At 42.7% G+C, this 14,440-nt stretch overlaps 3 protein-coding genes across 14 annotated transcripts in view; 2 read left to right on the forward strand and 1 right to left on the reverse strand.

Annotated features, from left to right (window-relative positions):
- Nucleotides 1-9,461, forward strand: part of LOC147009282 (uncharacterized) — a 39,839-nt gene extending 30,378 nt beyond the window's left edge. The window contains exons 7-8 of the mRNA XM_085862139.1: nt 30-2,500; nt 9,190-9,461. Coding sequence (XP_085718265.1) covers nt 30-448 — 419 coding nt within the window. The 3' untranslated portion in view covers nt 449-2,500; nt 9,190-9,461. The remainder of the gene's footprint in view (nt 1-29; nt 2,501-9,189) is intronic.
- PTDSS1 (phosphatidylserine synthase 1) overlaps nt 1-14,440 on the reverse strand; it is a 163,610-nt gene that overhangs the window by 3,656 nt on the left and 145,514 nt on the right. The gene's annotated exons all lie outside the window — the stretch shown is intronic.
- LOC147009284 (uncharacterized) overlaps nt 9,484-14,440 on the forward strand; it is a 32,242-nt gene continuing 27,285 nt past the window's right edge. For 4 of the 11 annotated variants that reach the window (XR_015052836.1, XR_015052835.1, XR_015052837.1 and 1 more), the window contains exons 1-4: nt 9,484-10,093; nt 10,200-10,346; nt 11,010-11,451; nt 13,181-13,312. Coding sequence is in view for 8 of the 11 variants with exons in the window: in XM_085861942.1 (XP_085718068.1) it covers nt 10,001-10,093; nt 10,200-10,346; nt 11,010-11,451; nt 13,181-13,312 (814 nt within the window). In the remaining 3 variants the exon portion in view is untranslated. Of the gene's footprint in view, nt 10,347-10,588; nt 11,452-13,180; nt 13,313-14,440 lie in introns of those variants that run through there. The other 7 variants (XM_085861943.1, XM_085861946.1, XM_085861948.1 and 4 more) reach the window with 7 other exon arrangements.

Consider the following 14,440-nt stretch of genomic DNA (forward strand, 5'->3'; position numbering starts at 1 on the left):
TTGCTGCTTTTTGTGATTTGTCTTTGCAGAGAAACAAATGAACCTGGTTTCTTGTTCCAACTGTTCCCAGTTGTTGAACACACACGTTTTCAATCATCGCATGACACAGACTGTTACTCAAGAAACTGGCGCGTTCAGCACCGTGTCTTGTAAACGCTGTACAGAGATCCCCAAGAATATCCAAGGAAGTCTGAGACCACACAAGTGTTCTGTGTGCAGCAAGAGTTACGCTTTTATCTCAGGATTGAAAATTCATCAAAGATTGCACACAGGAGAGAAACTATTCCAGTGTACTCTTTGCAGCAAGGAGTTTGTTTGCTCATCAGATTTGCACATTCATATTATCGAACACACACACGAGAGATCCCATCAAGCGTGGACACTGCAAGGAAAGCATCGTGTCCGGACGTGGCGCTCAAGCTCAAAAAGGAAAAGTCACCATTGTTGATCGAGGTTTCAGTTCCCAATGACTTTGGACTAAATTCTGCAGAAATCAGGAAAATGACAAAACACCAGGAACTAAAAAATGAGGTCAAGAGGACTTGGAAATTGAAGAAAGCTGAAATAGTACCAGTGAAAGTCTGAGCAACAGGAATGATAAAGAAATCTCTTACTGAGTGCTTAAGAATCATTCCGGGGAATATCATGACAAATGAGCTGCAAGTGGAGGCTGTCAGGTTCAGTGAATATTTTGAAAACAGCCCTTGGAACGATGTTTTGTGAACGCTAAGAGTACCTACACAGAATAAGACTAATTGTGAAGTCATCGCTCTCCCCAAGAAACAAAACGAAAGCCATAAACCAAATTGCTGTGCCGGTATTCCAATATAGCTGCGCAATTATAAACCGGCCACAATTGGCGATCAACACTTTAGACACCAAAGCAAGGAAAGTTCTAATTAATCACAAGATATTGTACAAAAACCAATGCAGACTGAGGTTGTATTTGTCCGAAAAAGGAGGTGCAGATTTTGAGTTCTGCCCACATCCTGAAACCCTCAAATGAAGATAACAACCAACGAGAGAAGAGAATTGGACAACAAACTCCCGAGGCAATTACGAGGACCCCCTGTAATGACCTGTCACCTATAAAATGGTGACCTACCACCAACACCACAATGGAATGACGGGACTTACGTTTGGGATGAGATTCCCAGAGTACAAATTCCCAAAGAAAAGGAACAACCAACAGTTGCACAGAAAATAAAACAAGAGAGGAAAACAGAAACAGATGAGATTTCAAATTTAATCACAACAAGAGGAACATGAATAATAAAACAGAGGAAATCAAATTGATATCATCCAAGCAAAGACCACATCTCCACCGAATAAACAACAACCAAGCAATCACTAAAATGCTTCCAAGATCACCTAATTTGAGAGAAATTAACAATGGGAGTTTTTGCAGCAGCACTGCTTGTCCAAGACCAGAAACCATCTATAAAATGTTCCACAAAGGCAGTGCATGTCGAGAATGAAGATGGTGCTGGCTGAGTTGAGAAGGTGGTGGCGGCTTGATGGAGCTCGACCAAGTGCACAGACCGATGAGTGTTTGGCTGGTTGAGTACGTGAAAAGTTCGTCAGACTACCAAATCCAATTTGTACACAAACACGACGACACCAAGACAAAAAGATATTTCTCTAACTCACGTTACAAAGACTTTTTGCAAGAACAAGTGTGAATAGAAAATGCCACTTATGAACTTGAAACAGCAACAAACACAACCCAAATGATTGCAAAGACAAATGAAAAGTAGAAAACAAAATATCAACAATTATCAGTGCCATTTGGGAGAACGACAAAAGAGCAGGAACATTTAAAATTAAAAATTAAAAAAAGATCGAGACTGATTTGAGAACACTAAAAAAAGGTAGTTGGAGTTGCTAAGAAAAGGTTAATTTAACTAGCATGGATGACTCCTGAGTGGAAGACTTACTTGAGTCACATTCTTGGACAAAGTGAGTTCGAACCAGGAACTCCATCTACAGTATGGTACCAATCCTTGTCCTAAGTTCGACTCTCTCTATCGAGTGCAGCCTGTGGCTGCTGGTTGCATCATTGGTTGGGACGCGGCTATTCCGCTGATGCAGTGTCCCCCTTCCCAGTACACTGGTACTCATTTTGCCGACCTCGGAAGGATGACAGGCTGAGTCAACCTCCTGGTGCATTAATTCAGCGGCCCAACGGGGATTGAACTCAGGACTCTAGGATCCCAAACCACCACCCTAACCACTAAGCCAACACCAGGCTACCTAAGTTCTACTGTATACTGTATTCCCTTTCCATTCCATTCTGACATTTTAGGGCAAGAAGTACTGACGTCATGGCCTTTTGAGTGAAAAGTACCATGTCCAGAAACGACCAATCAGCATGCAGGATCAGATGATGTGATTTACTGCAAACGTGGATGACATGAACAATGAACAATGAAGAACGAAGGGTGGACAAAACCCAGAAAAGTGGGCAAAAAAAACAAAATAGCGTTTGCCAAAGCTTCCGGTAGGTGTTTTATATGATTAGAATTATGATGATTTCTTGCCATTCTTGGTGCCTCTGTTTCGGCACAATCTTCATGCATTACATTACATAAGCATAGGCCCCATGTACATAGCGAGGATTGTTTGACTATGTACAATGTACATGGCTAGGATTGTTTGACCTACAAAGCAGATTTAAACAGTTTACTGCACTGTTGTTTGAAGCATCTTGATTGTGTCCATAAGCCTGGACATTTGTAATATGTTTTTGTTTATATTTGATGGAGGCTGCCCCAGTGGCATGGGTGGTACATTTTTCAGTCGATTGCATGAACATTAGATTATTTATAGGCTTGCGGCCTGTTGTGGGTCTGTCTATACAAAAGCATAATGAACAACCGTAATACTATATTGGCTCTCAAGTCTCCATGAGGCAGCGACCATTCCTCAATGTTTAGTTCTCATAATACTTTAATGCGGATGCAATGATATCCATGATTTTTCAGAAAGCCATGTAGTTTGGGAACGTTCATTATTTAACTGGAAGGGGACGGCTGGAAATGGGGAGAGGGGTGGTCATGAAAAATCCACCTTCCCACATAGGTGTGTGTGTGTCGGTCGGTCAGTCGGTCATTGGTTGTCATCTCCATTTGCAGGTTTGAGATGGAACGAAGTCCTCCCAGAACTCAAACTATCCACCTCTGCTTTGATAAGGGGTCATATTTCACGGACATGCCTGGTGTTGGCTTAATGGCAAGAGTGGTGGGCTTGGGATCCTAGGGTCCTGAGTTCAAATCCTGCTTTGCTGTTGAATTAATACCAGGTGGGGTTGACTCAGCCTGTCATCCTTCCGAGATCGGTAAAATGAGTGCCAGCATGCTGGTATCCTGTGTCGAAGTGGTGACCCGTGCAAGATTGTGCCCAATAGCCAAGGAGACTGCTTAGGCAGCACCAATGCTCTGCACAGAGTATGGTCCCGATGGATGGATGGATTTCATGGACCAATCTGTTCAGCTTTGTTGTACTCAGTTTTGTTCCGAGGGCTCTTTTCAGGATAGTCACCGAACCCCGGACTGCCTCCAATTGTGGTGTGTGTGTTAACTGTAAATTTAGTTTTATGGGAGAAACTTTAAAAAAAAATTTTTGTCTTTAATGCAAGAAGTATAGTGTACATGTGGAATGTGGAGATTACTATGCTGAGATTTTCATTCAAAATATAAGTTGTTTATTTGATTTTTCTGTCGCTTCATTTCCAACAGTTTTTGGTAAATGTATATATATATATATTTATATATATATATATATATATATATATATATATATATATATATATATATATATATATATATATATATATATATATATATATTTATATTTACAGAATTCATCTCAGACGTTTCTATTTAAAACTAGAAGGGCACTCGGTGGAGAGCATACCTCCGCCAGGCTGATTGGTTTATGTTTTGTATCCCACTGATAGGCCGGATCTGTATTTTATTTGGACCTGAACTAAAATTTAATCGGCTTGTTCTTGTCACCTAACCAACTCGCCCACCAAGTTTCATCCGAATCCGTCCATAACGTTTTTGAGATATCCTGCGACATGTTGTTTTTGGCCCCATCTCCCAATGGTGAAAAATCACTGAGAATTCTCAGATCCAGATCCGGATTCGGATTCGGATCTTCACCAAAATCTAATCATTTCATCCTTGTTGCATACCTGAGCTCTCCACAAAATTTCGTCCAAATCTGTCGACAACTTTTAAAGATATTTTGTTCACAAACAAACAAACAGACAGGGGTAAAAACCATAATTAAAAAAAAAACATTCTGAGCTAGTACCCCCACCCCCACCAAACGAGAGGTGGTGGCTTCTCTTGTGCTCTCACCCAGTGGTGCACTATGAACACAATACACCTAAGTTGAATCGGAGGTTGAGCGGGAGTTGGGCGAAACTGTCCAAGAGTGTCTCGGGCCGTGGGAGATGTTAGATTTTTATGTGCATTCAAAGGGCGGGGGTCAAACGAAACCTTGCCATGATCTCAGCATTTCAGCTGACCCCCACCCCCACCAGTTAAATATGATTTATGAACGCTCCCTTATTATTGGTTATTTGTCATTTCAGGAGAGGGTCAAAAAAACCATGCTGGCAGCGAAGTCACTGAAAGAGTACAGCGTGTGGTAGAATGTCACTGCCATTGTTTCACCAAATTTAATGAAGTAGAGCTGAGAGAGAGTCTCTCTCTCTCTCTCTCTCTCTCTCTCTCTCTCTCTCTCTCTCTCTCTCTCTCTCTCTCTCTCTCTCTCTGTGTCTCTGTGTCTCTCTCTCTCTCTCTCTCTCTCTCTCTCTCTCTCTCTCTCTCTCTCTCTCTCTCTCTCTCTCTCTCTCTCTCTCTCTCTCTCTCTCTCTCTCTCTCTCTCTCTCTCTCTCTCTCTCTCTCTCTCTCTCTCTCTCTCTCTCTCTCTCTCTCTCTCTCTCTCTCTCTCTCTCTCTCTCTCTCTCTCTCTCTCTCTCTCTCTCTCTCTCTCTCTCTCTGTCTCTCTCTCTCTCTCTGTCTCTCTCTCTCTCTCTCTCTCTCTCCCTCTCTCTCTCTCTCTCTGTCTCTCTCTGTCTCTCTCTGTCTCTCTCTGTCTCTCTCTGTCTCTCTCTGTCTCTCTCTGTCTCTCTCTGTGTCTCTCTGTCTCTCTGTGTCTCTGTGTCTCTCTGTGTCTCTCTGTGTCTCTGTGTCTCTGTGTCTCTGTGTCTCTGTGTCTCTGTGTCTCTGTGTCTCTGTCTCTCTTTTGCAGCCTATGGCTGCTGGTTGCATCATTGGTTGGGACATGGCTATGCCGCTGATGCAGTGTCCCCCTTACCAGTACACTGGTGCTCATTTTGTTGACCTCGGAAGAATGACAGGCTGAGTCAACCTCCTGGTGTATTTTAATTCAGCGGCCAACGGGGCTTGAACTCAGGACCCTAGGATCCCAAGCCGCCACCCTAACCACTAAGCCAACACCAGGCTTAGAGAGATACTGAAATCCTTCAATGTGATCAAAGATCACGAGATGCAAAGCATTTACCTGTGTGGCTGTGTAATAGTGAACGAAGCAGAAAACGTCAAATGTCGACCGTGAAAGGAAAGGTCAAGCTTTTCATACTTTGTGACCGTTGGCCAGAAAACAGTGTTTATTTGCAAAGCAGCATTACTAGCTTTGCATGGGATAAAATAATCATGTCTGAGGAAGAAGGTGCTGAACTTTGCAAGTAGCATCGCTGACTGGCGTGGAAAGCACGAAAACCGCTTTCAAATAGATGGTGAAACACACAAACGTGTGAGTGACCATATTGGGCAATTTCCTGCAAGCGAAAGCCACGACAGTCATTAGGTGAGACTTTTTTTTTCTATCTCGAAGTGTCCTTGATCATTGCAGGGTTGCACAGAATTTTAATTCGGGAGAATCCAGATCTTGATGGAAAGGTTAATTACTGGTTGTGTCGACATATTTTCAACCATGGCTTTCACAGTTCATTCGGATTTCCTCGCAGCGATATTTGTGACACTTGTGAATTGCATGATGCACAAATGAAAGCCACAGAAAGGGCAGGAAATAAGAGCAGATCTGCAGCTTATCAAGTCTCAATGTGAACTCCATGTTCGCAAAGCAGATGTCTTCAACACGCAGATTACAGAAGTGACGTAACTTGCCAAGGCGATGAAGGATTGGAGGTCTCTGATAAAGCAGTGTGTGTCATGGATTACCAGAAGAACCTGCCGCTCGCCAAGACCGGTGCGATTCAGGAATACCACAAAAGGCAGCTGTGGCTCCATGACAATGTAAACGAGAATGCACAAATGTATATTTATGCAGCAAAGGGCCCAAACGAAGTTATCTCATGTCTTAATCACAATGTGACATCCTTACCTCGAAAAATAAGGGAAGTTACATTTGTTTTGGGACAACTGTTTTTCGCAGAATAAGAACAGATACCTTGTCGTCTATCTACGGTGCTTGTTGGGTACCAGTCGATGGACTGAAATCCGTGTCCACTATGCCGTACTTGGGCACAGCAGACTGCCATGCTACTGGGATTGCAGGAGGATCGAAAAAAAGAAAATAGGAAAGGATCACGTGACGAGGCCATCTGATTGGGTGCCCCTTATATGGGAGTTGGATCAGAAGAACCCATTTTAGGTGGTCCATGTGGAGGAGCACCTTGTGACAGATGGCATGAAGGATGTTGGTACCCTTGTCATCAAGGTTAGGGATTAAAAGGCAGCCTTGGACCCCCTCAACAAAACCCTGGTTGGAATCTCCCAAATCAGGGGAATGCTGTTCCAGAGGGGTAAACCCCCTTTATGCCACAACACAATGACTGGAGACTGTACGGAGAAGGTCGTGATCTCAAGATGTGGGATTAAGGTTGCCCAGCTTAGAGCAGCTGGCATTCGGCAGCTCATGCCTATAAAAGCAGCTTTGGCAGCAAATGTGAAATAACTGCTGAGGAATGCTGATCTACTACCATCTGTGACTTTCTCCAGCCATTTGAGAGGAGATGAGAATGGTAGCGATGGTGTGCCTGATGATTTTGAATAACATTGTTTGGTGGAAGTAAGACTTTAGTTTTTAGTATCACTGTTTGAGAACTGATCCACTTCTGCTCGCCCAATGACTGATCAGTAATAAATGACGCATTGGGTGAGGTCATAGCTTGGAGTGAATCCATGGTGTTGGTGTCAATGTAACAGACATTAGAGCCTGGTGTTGGCTTAGTGGTTACGGTGATGGCTTGGGATCCTAGCATCCTGAGTTTGAGCCCCGTGGGCCACTGAATACACCAGGGAGTTCACTCAGCCTGTCATCCTTCCGAGGTCGGTGAAATGAGTACCAGTGACTGGTCATAGGGGCAGCACATCAGCGGCAAAGCCGCGCCCCAACCCAATGACGCAACCAGCAGCCAAAAAGGCTGTACACGATGGGAACAGACATTAACCTTAATACCAATACCAAGTGTTCAATCAAAATTGTGACCTTGCCCATTGTTGCACAATATGATCATCACCCCTCAATCAATTGTCACTTGGTTAGACATTGATTCTCAGATATGTTTTACCAAAATTTGGTAATATCGTATGATACATGTACAGGTCGTGGAGAAAAAATAGAAACACCAATTTAAAGTAAAGTCACTTAATAGAATAACATCAGTGTCGTGCTCATCAAACCATTGGGCGACCACACGTGTTCTATGAATGGGGGCATTGTCATCCTGGAAGACCCCCCCCCCTTCCAGCAGGAAATAAATTCTGCATTACGAGGTGAAGATGAGCACACAGTACTATCTTGCGATTGGCATTGACCTTGCCTTCTGAGGGAATGACTGCACCCAAACCATGCCAATAAAATGTGTCCCACAACATTACAGAATCACCGGAACCCTTCACTTTTGGAACCAAGCACTCAGGGTTGTAGAAGTCTTTAGGTTGGCACCACATGAGCATTCATCCGTTTGTCGAGAATACGGTGAAGGATGATTCATGTCACCATATCACTTTTCTCCACTGCTCGGCAGTTCATTGCCTGTGCTCTTTGCACCACAGGACTCATAAATTTACATTGCCAAGTGTGATGAGTGGTTTGTGCACTGCAACCAGAGATGATGTCCCGCTCTGTGGAGTTCACCGCGGACCGTTTTTGACGAAACTGGCTGCTCGCGTCCCAGATCGAGCACTGATATCATGATCCTGGAGTATGCGCTTTCGCCCACTGTCGCTCTTTGCTGATGATGTCTTTCCCTCAGAGTTCCATGTCGACATCACCTTAGACACGGTTGCTCGTGAAACGTCAACAAGTTGAGTTGTCTTTTTCACTGAAGCTCTTACCAAACGTGCCCCAACAATCACCCCTCTGTCAAAGTGACTGAAGTCTCCTTTTGCATCCATGCGAGCCATAATTATAGGCAACCAGGCCTGTTCAGCATTTTTGTACTTGACCCTAAGCATGCTGGGATGTTATTTTCATGAATTAACACATGGGCCACACCTGTGTGGAAGCCGTTGCTGTCAATATACTTGGTGTCCCTCATTTACCCAAGGGTTTCATTTTAAATTTTTTTTGTCCACTACCTGTATAGAGCTTGAATAAAATCCTTAGTGTTTGCATTATGTTGGAAATGACTTTTTGTTCCTCCTGGCAAAGGTGGCACTTTATTAAAGACCACCTTTTGGCTGGACCTGACTTATCGTCTGGCACATCAACCCCTGCATCTTAGCATCCCCTCTGAGTCATTACAGTTGCGTTGTTAACATTTCCCTTCAGTTCTCACTCTCCTACCCAAGCCTTTGGATGCATTCCCAATATATAACAGTGCTAAGGTCAAAAGTTTTGGGGGGAAAAAAAGTACTCTAATCCAAAGTCAGCATTTTATTTTTGACTAAATGAATAAGGAATGATATTTAGCTCAAAATAGGCCAAGGGATTACCAAGAGGTGTAACAACTTTCAAATCGAGACATTTATTAGTTTCCCCCCACACAATACGATTTTAAGCCAGTTCTAAATTTCAGGCCTCGATATCTTGGAAGTATTATTTTCTGACTTAAGTTCTTCTTCCGCTCGGATCTTCATTTTGTTATTCTTTGTGTTCCAAAGCTTTTATTCAACCATCAAATAATACACACAAGAGAGAAGCTCTTTTCTGTGTGCAACAAGGAGTTTTGTTTTTTTTCGTCAGATTTTTTCGAAACGTCAAAGGAATACACACAGGAGAAAAAAAGGAAAACTACGTGTACATGGTGATGTCACCAACCTGCACCTGGCTTACCTGTACCGAAATATCCTGCTAATATCCCTATACCCCTCCATCTCCAATACTTCTCAGTAGGTACCTGTCTAATTCCAATTTAAACTTATCGACTGTTTCTACTGCCACTACCTTTCCAGGGAGACCATTCCATGCATTAACTACTCTTCGAGTGAAAGTCCCCTACCTTACTTCTGTCTTAACTCTCTTCTTCTTTACCCTCAGGTCATGACCCCTGGTCCTATCACTGTCTCAAGTCCTGGATCCTGCCCTTTGGTTGGTGGTGGTCGTATCACGTATGGCAGCTTAGCTGCCGGGGTAGCTATCATTTCTTGAAGCCGCGACTGTGTCGCTGATGCAGTGCCCCTCTACCGGTACACACACTGGAACTGGTACTCATTTCGCCGACCTCAGAAGGAAGACAGGCTGAGTCAACCCCCTGGTGTATTAATTCAGCGGCTGACGAGGTTTGAACTCAGGACCCTAGGATCCCAAGCCGCCACTCGAACCACTGAGCCAACACCAGGCTTGGCCCTTTGGTTGACTCTCCCGAAGAGACCAGGTAATCCTCTACAGGCTCAGACTCGGACATTGTGCCCTAATCTCCTATTTACAAAGGGTGGGATGTCACCGTACGGGGTTCTGTGAGCGATGGAAGGTTCTCGAAGATTTGGAACACATCTTCACACAATGTCCTCTGTTACAGGGACCCCGATCGCGCCTCTTCCACTCTTGCCGAGAGATGGGGAATCAGCTGGTCACGTGTACCCGATACACTGTGCCCATTGGACCAGAATCACCGTCGGGACTCGAAAACGTGTCCGCTCCAGACGAAGTGTGTACGTGCGTGTGGTGTATACATCGAGGGTGTCATAAAGAGCCATAAGTCCCAGGACACAGTTTTAGCTGCTTGTACAGAATTTGTTTATACCATCTACCAGGTCCAGGGTGAGCCAGAAGTAATAACACATTACCAGAAGCCAGAAGTAATCTACCAGTACGTAGCCCGCGCAGTCTTAAGAAGGACTCGGTGCGAGCGAACTCTTCTGGCGACAAATTTTGTCATTGCATCGATCTCCACTTCTGAGGTAAATGTGTAAAAAATTATATTTTGAAAAGTCTGCTATCGAGTACGTTCATAAGCCTTGACAAAGTCGCTTTTATTCTCGTTCTCTAGGGTTTTTCATGACCACCAAGGCTGATAAAGACGCTAAACTAGATCGCTGAAGTATAAATCTGGAGATCGTACTTCTTCTTCTTCTCCTCCTCCTCCTCCTCCTCCTCCTCCTCCTCCTCCTCCTCCTCCTCCTCCTCCTCCTCCTCCTCCTCCTCCTCCTCCTCCTCCTCCTCCTCCTCGTTCAACAGCCGAGCATAATCGAGGCTGAAGCGATTTATACAATGATTCGATGTTCGCTCAATCCGCGCTCCATCACACGGTCACATGTAACGTTCGGTAAAGTTTCGATTTCCTCCTTTGAAGGGTTTTTCATGTACGCCCTCGAACAAAATGCAAGCACGGACGGACGCGCGCACACGCGACCGATTGCCTGACCGACCGCGCTTCTTGGCTTCACGAGCGCGGGAAAAATAAAATACCTCACGATTACACAACAATATTACACGATCCCTCCTCGGGACATCCGTCGTTGTCAGGGCACGAGATGATTTTTTTGCTTGTTTTTCCTCTCACGTGCTCATAAAACCACGTGACGTGTTTAGGCGCCAAGTGCTTCCTGATTGCGTTGTTTCAGTTCTTTGACAGATACCATATTCTCGGGCTCGGACATCCGGGAACTTCGCCGACCCATAATGCAATGTCCGCAATGGCAACGCCGGCGAAAGGGGAAAACAAAGTACGTCGTTCGCTCGGATCGCCCTGTGTATTTCGCGCTGGTGCACATAACAGCACACTCGACTCGTACCCGTTACAAGTTGGTTTCTTTCAGAGCCTTTATTACACATTATTACTATTTGCAACAATGCCGAAAAGTTGCTGCGTTTTCAATTGTACTAATAACAAGGCAAAAAATTCAGAACTCTCCTTTTATCTCATACCAAGTCGGGCTACTGAACCGGAGAGGAGACTTCTGTGGCTTGGAGCCATCGATCGTGGCTCGCAAGATGCCGTCGTGGGGAAGCTTTGGGAGCTGAAGTCCGATTACACCTACGTTTGTTCAGCGCACTTTGTATCAGGTTAGTGGTGTTATATGTGTGTTATACCAGAGTTGGTGTCAAAGCCACCCAATGCTCGCCTGTTTATACATTTATCGTTTTTAAAAGACTATTCCAATAATATTTTTTTTATAAAGCATTGCAGTGAAGTCTGATCCAAATAATTTTAAAGCAATATATGTATTTGTATATTATGATCAGTAAAAAAAATAGTGTGGTAGATAAAAACATGAGAAAGGAAAAAACTTTAACGTTGATGTGCTACAAAAAAGTTAACTTCAAAACAGGTAAAAAAAATTTAACATTTGAAATTATTTTTTTAATGTCAACTTCACTACATTAATAATATACCTCAAAGGAACCTCCATGCCAAATATCAGCATCCTAGTACACACTAAATGAATGGCAAAGCTTCTAAATAACTTGCACCAAAAACGTTAACACGCTGACGCTGACGCACACGCTCAAAGACTAGTCTAATAATATTTTTTATAAAGCATTGCAGTGAAGTCTGATCCAAATAATTTTAAAACAATATACAGTATGTATTTGTATATTGTAATCAGTAAAAAAAATAGTGTGGTAGATAAAAACATTATAAAGGAAAAAATAACTTGCACCAAAAACTTTAACATTTTCACGCGAACGCTGACGCTGACGCTGACGCTCAAAGACTAGTCTAATAATATTTTTTATAAAGCATTGCAGTGAAGTCTGATCCAAATAATTTTAAAACAATATATGTATTTGTATATTGTAATCAGTAAAAAAATAGTGTGGTAGATAAAAACATAAGAAAGGAAAAAACAACTTGCACCAAAAACTTTAACATTTTCACGCTCACGCTGACGCTGACGCTCACGCCGAGGGTATCGCTATAGCTCTCTGTTCTTCGAACAGGCGAGCTAACAAGTTACATCAAAAATATTAACACCCCTCCCCCCTACACACACACACACACACTAAATAAATCAATAAAATAAATTGCAGCCGGGCAAGACCAAACAAACACAAAACCATCTGTATGGGACTGTTTAACTTTTCGACCACACATGACATTTTAATACCCACTAACAATTATAATTAATGAATCATAAAAACAATCATGATATTTATAAACTCACTGATTGTCCATTATTTCTGGTTATTTCCATTTTTAGCTCGCCTGTTCGAAGAACAGAGAGCTCTAGCGATACCCCTGGCGTGAGCGTCAGCGTCAGCATGAGCGTCAGCGTGTTAACGTTTTTGGTGCAAGTTATTTAGAAGCTTGCCATTCATTTAGTATGTGTACTAGGATGCTGATATTTGGCATGGAGGTTCCTTTGGGGTATATTATTAATGTAGTGAAGTTGAAATTAAAAAATAATTTCAAATGTTAAATTTTTTTTACCTGTTTTGAAGTTAACTTTTTGGTAGCACATCAACGTTAAAGTTTTTTCCTTTCTCATGTTTTTATCTACCACACTACTTTTTTACTGATCACAATATACAAATACATATATTGTTTTAAAATTATTTGGATCAGAACACTGAAACGCTTTATAAAAAATATCATTAGACTAGTCTTTTAAAAACGATAAATGTATAAACAGGCGAGCATTGGGTGGCTTTGACACCAACTCTCTGGTTTTAATATTGCATGTTCACAACATATTCAAGAACGGCATATGTTAACGTCTTGACATGTTTTTTTTTAATGATTCTGTTGTAAGTTACATTTCCATCTCTGAATTATCATCATGTTATCCAGGAAAGAAAAACAATGCAAAGGACCACCCAGACTATGTACCATCCATATTCCCCCACATCGTCCAATCGGCTTCTCCCAGGAAGAGGAAACTAGATCGATTCCTCCGTGCCCAGCAAAGAAAGGATATGAGAAGTGAGTAAAACATCAGCAAAAACATTAATTCCTTGGCCCTTGATTGCCATTAATAGGATTAGAACTTGCAAACTAAATGCAATGACAATGTGTCGGCCTTTCCTTTAAGTTCACTGCAGTCTTGTCCTCAGCCCAGGCGCTTCAACTCAGCAGCCACAAGAAATAGGCACGCACTGCTAGATCATTACAAAACGTAGAGACACACAGGCACACATGCTCACTCACATACGGCAACGCTCATAGACATAGTCATACACAATTAAAATCAGGGATAAGACAGAATTTATACATGAATGTGAGCAATATTTGAATCATTCATTGACATTCTTGCCGGGTCAGTGAGTGACCCACAACTAGCACAGATGACTCACTGTCACACAGTACAGACAAGGCAGGTCAATTAAAACTATTACTAACTAGCCACGTCAGCTCGGGAGTTCATAAATAATTGAAATAATATATTAACACTCCAGTACAGTAATATTTGATAATCTTATATATTATTTCCGGGTGTGTGGTTTCGCGGCGCGCTATCTTCGACTTTGTTCTGCGCTCGAGTAACGTGATATTCGGCTTACATTATCTCAAAGACCATATGAGGTGCATGGTACAAAAAAAAGTAAATAAAATGGTTCTGAAACAGTGAAATCGTATTCCACTTACTGCATTAAAGTAAAATTACTACTGATACTCTGCATCAGTTCCTTTCTCAAACACACCCACCCCAACATGTCGCGCAGAGCGTGGGTTATGCTAGTACACAGTTAAAACTTGGTTTAAAATTGAATTACATACCTGGTGTCTTGACTAGATACGTGTATACGTCCGGGTATTGCACGTTCGGCCATTCCTTCGGGTTGTCGATACACGAATCACCGGGGTATTGGTAGGGACAAGAATCGAGCCCAATTAACTGTATTTTGGCTCGATATTTGGCCAATGCATCACCTGACAAATGTTCTAGATATTGATATGACATTGCAAACACTTGGGTGAACACAATGTATTAACAATTTATCTGAAATACATCGACAGAAAAAAAAATCACTCGGCTTTGCGTGTGAGTAAACCACAATGTACGTGCGTCTGCGATCGGTGCTGCATTTGTTTTCCCCTTTGCCAATATGG

The sequence above is a fragment of the Eptatretus burgeri genome, chromosome 17 (assembly GCF_056783735.1).
Source record: "Eptatretus burgeri isolate ZD-2024b chromosome 17, Ebu_testis_v1, whole genome shotgun sequence".
Lineage (NCBI taxonomy): Eukaryota > Metazoa > Chordata > Myxini > Myxiniformes > Myxinidae > Eptatretus > Eptatretus burgeri.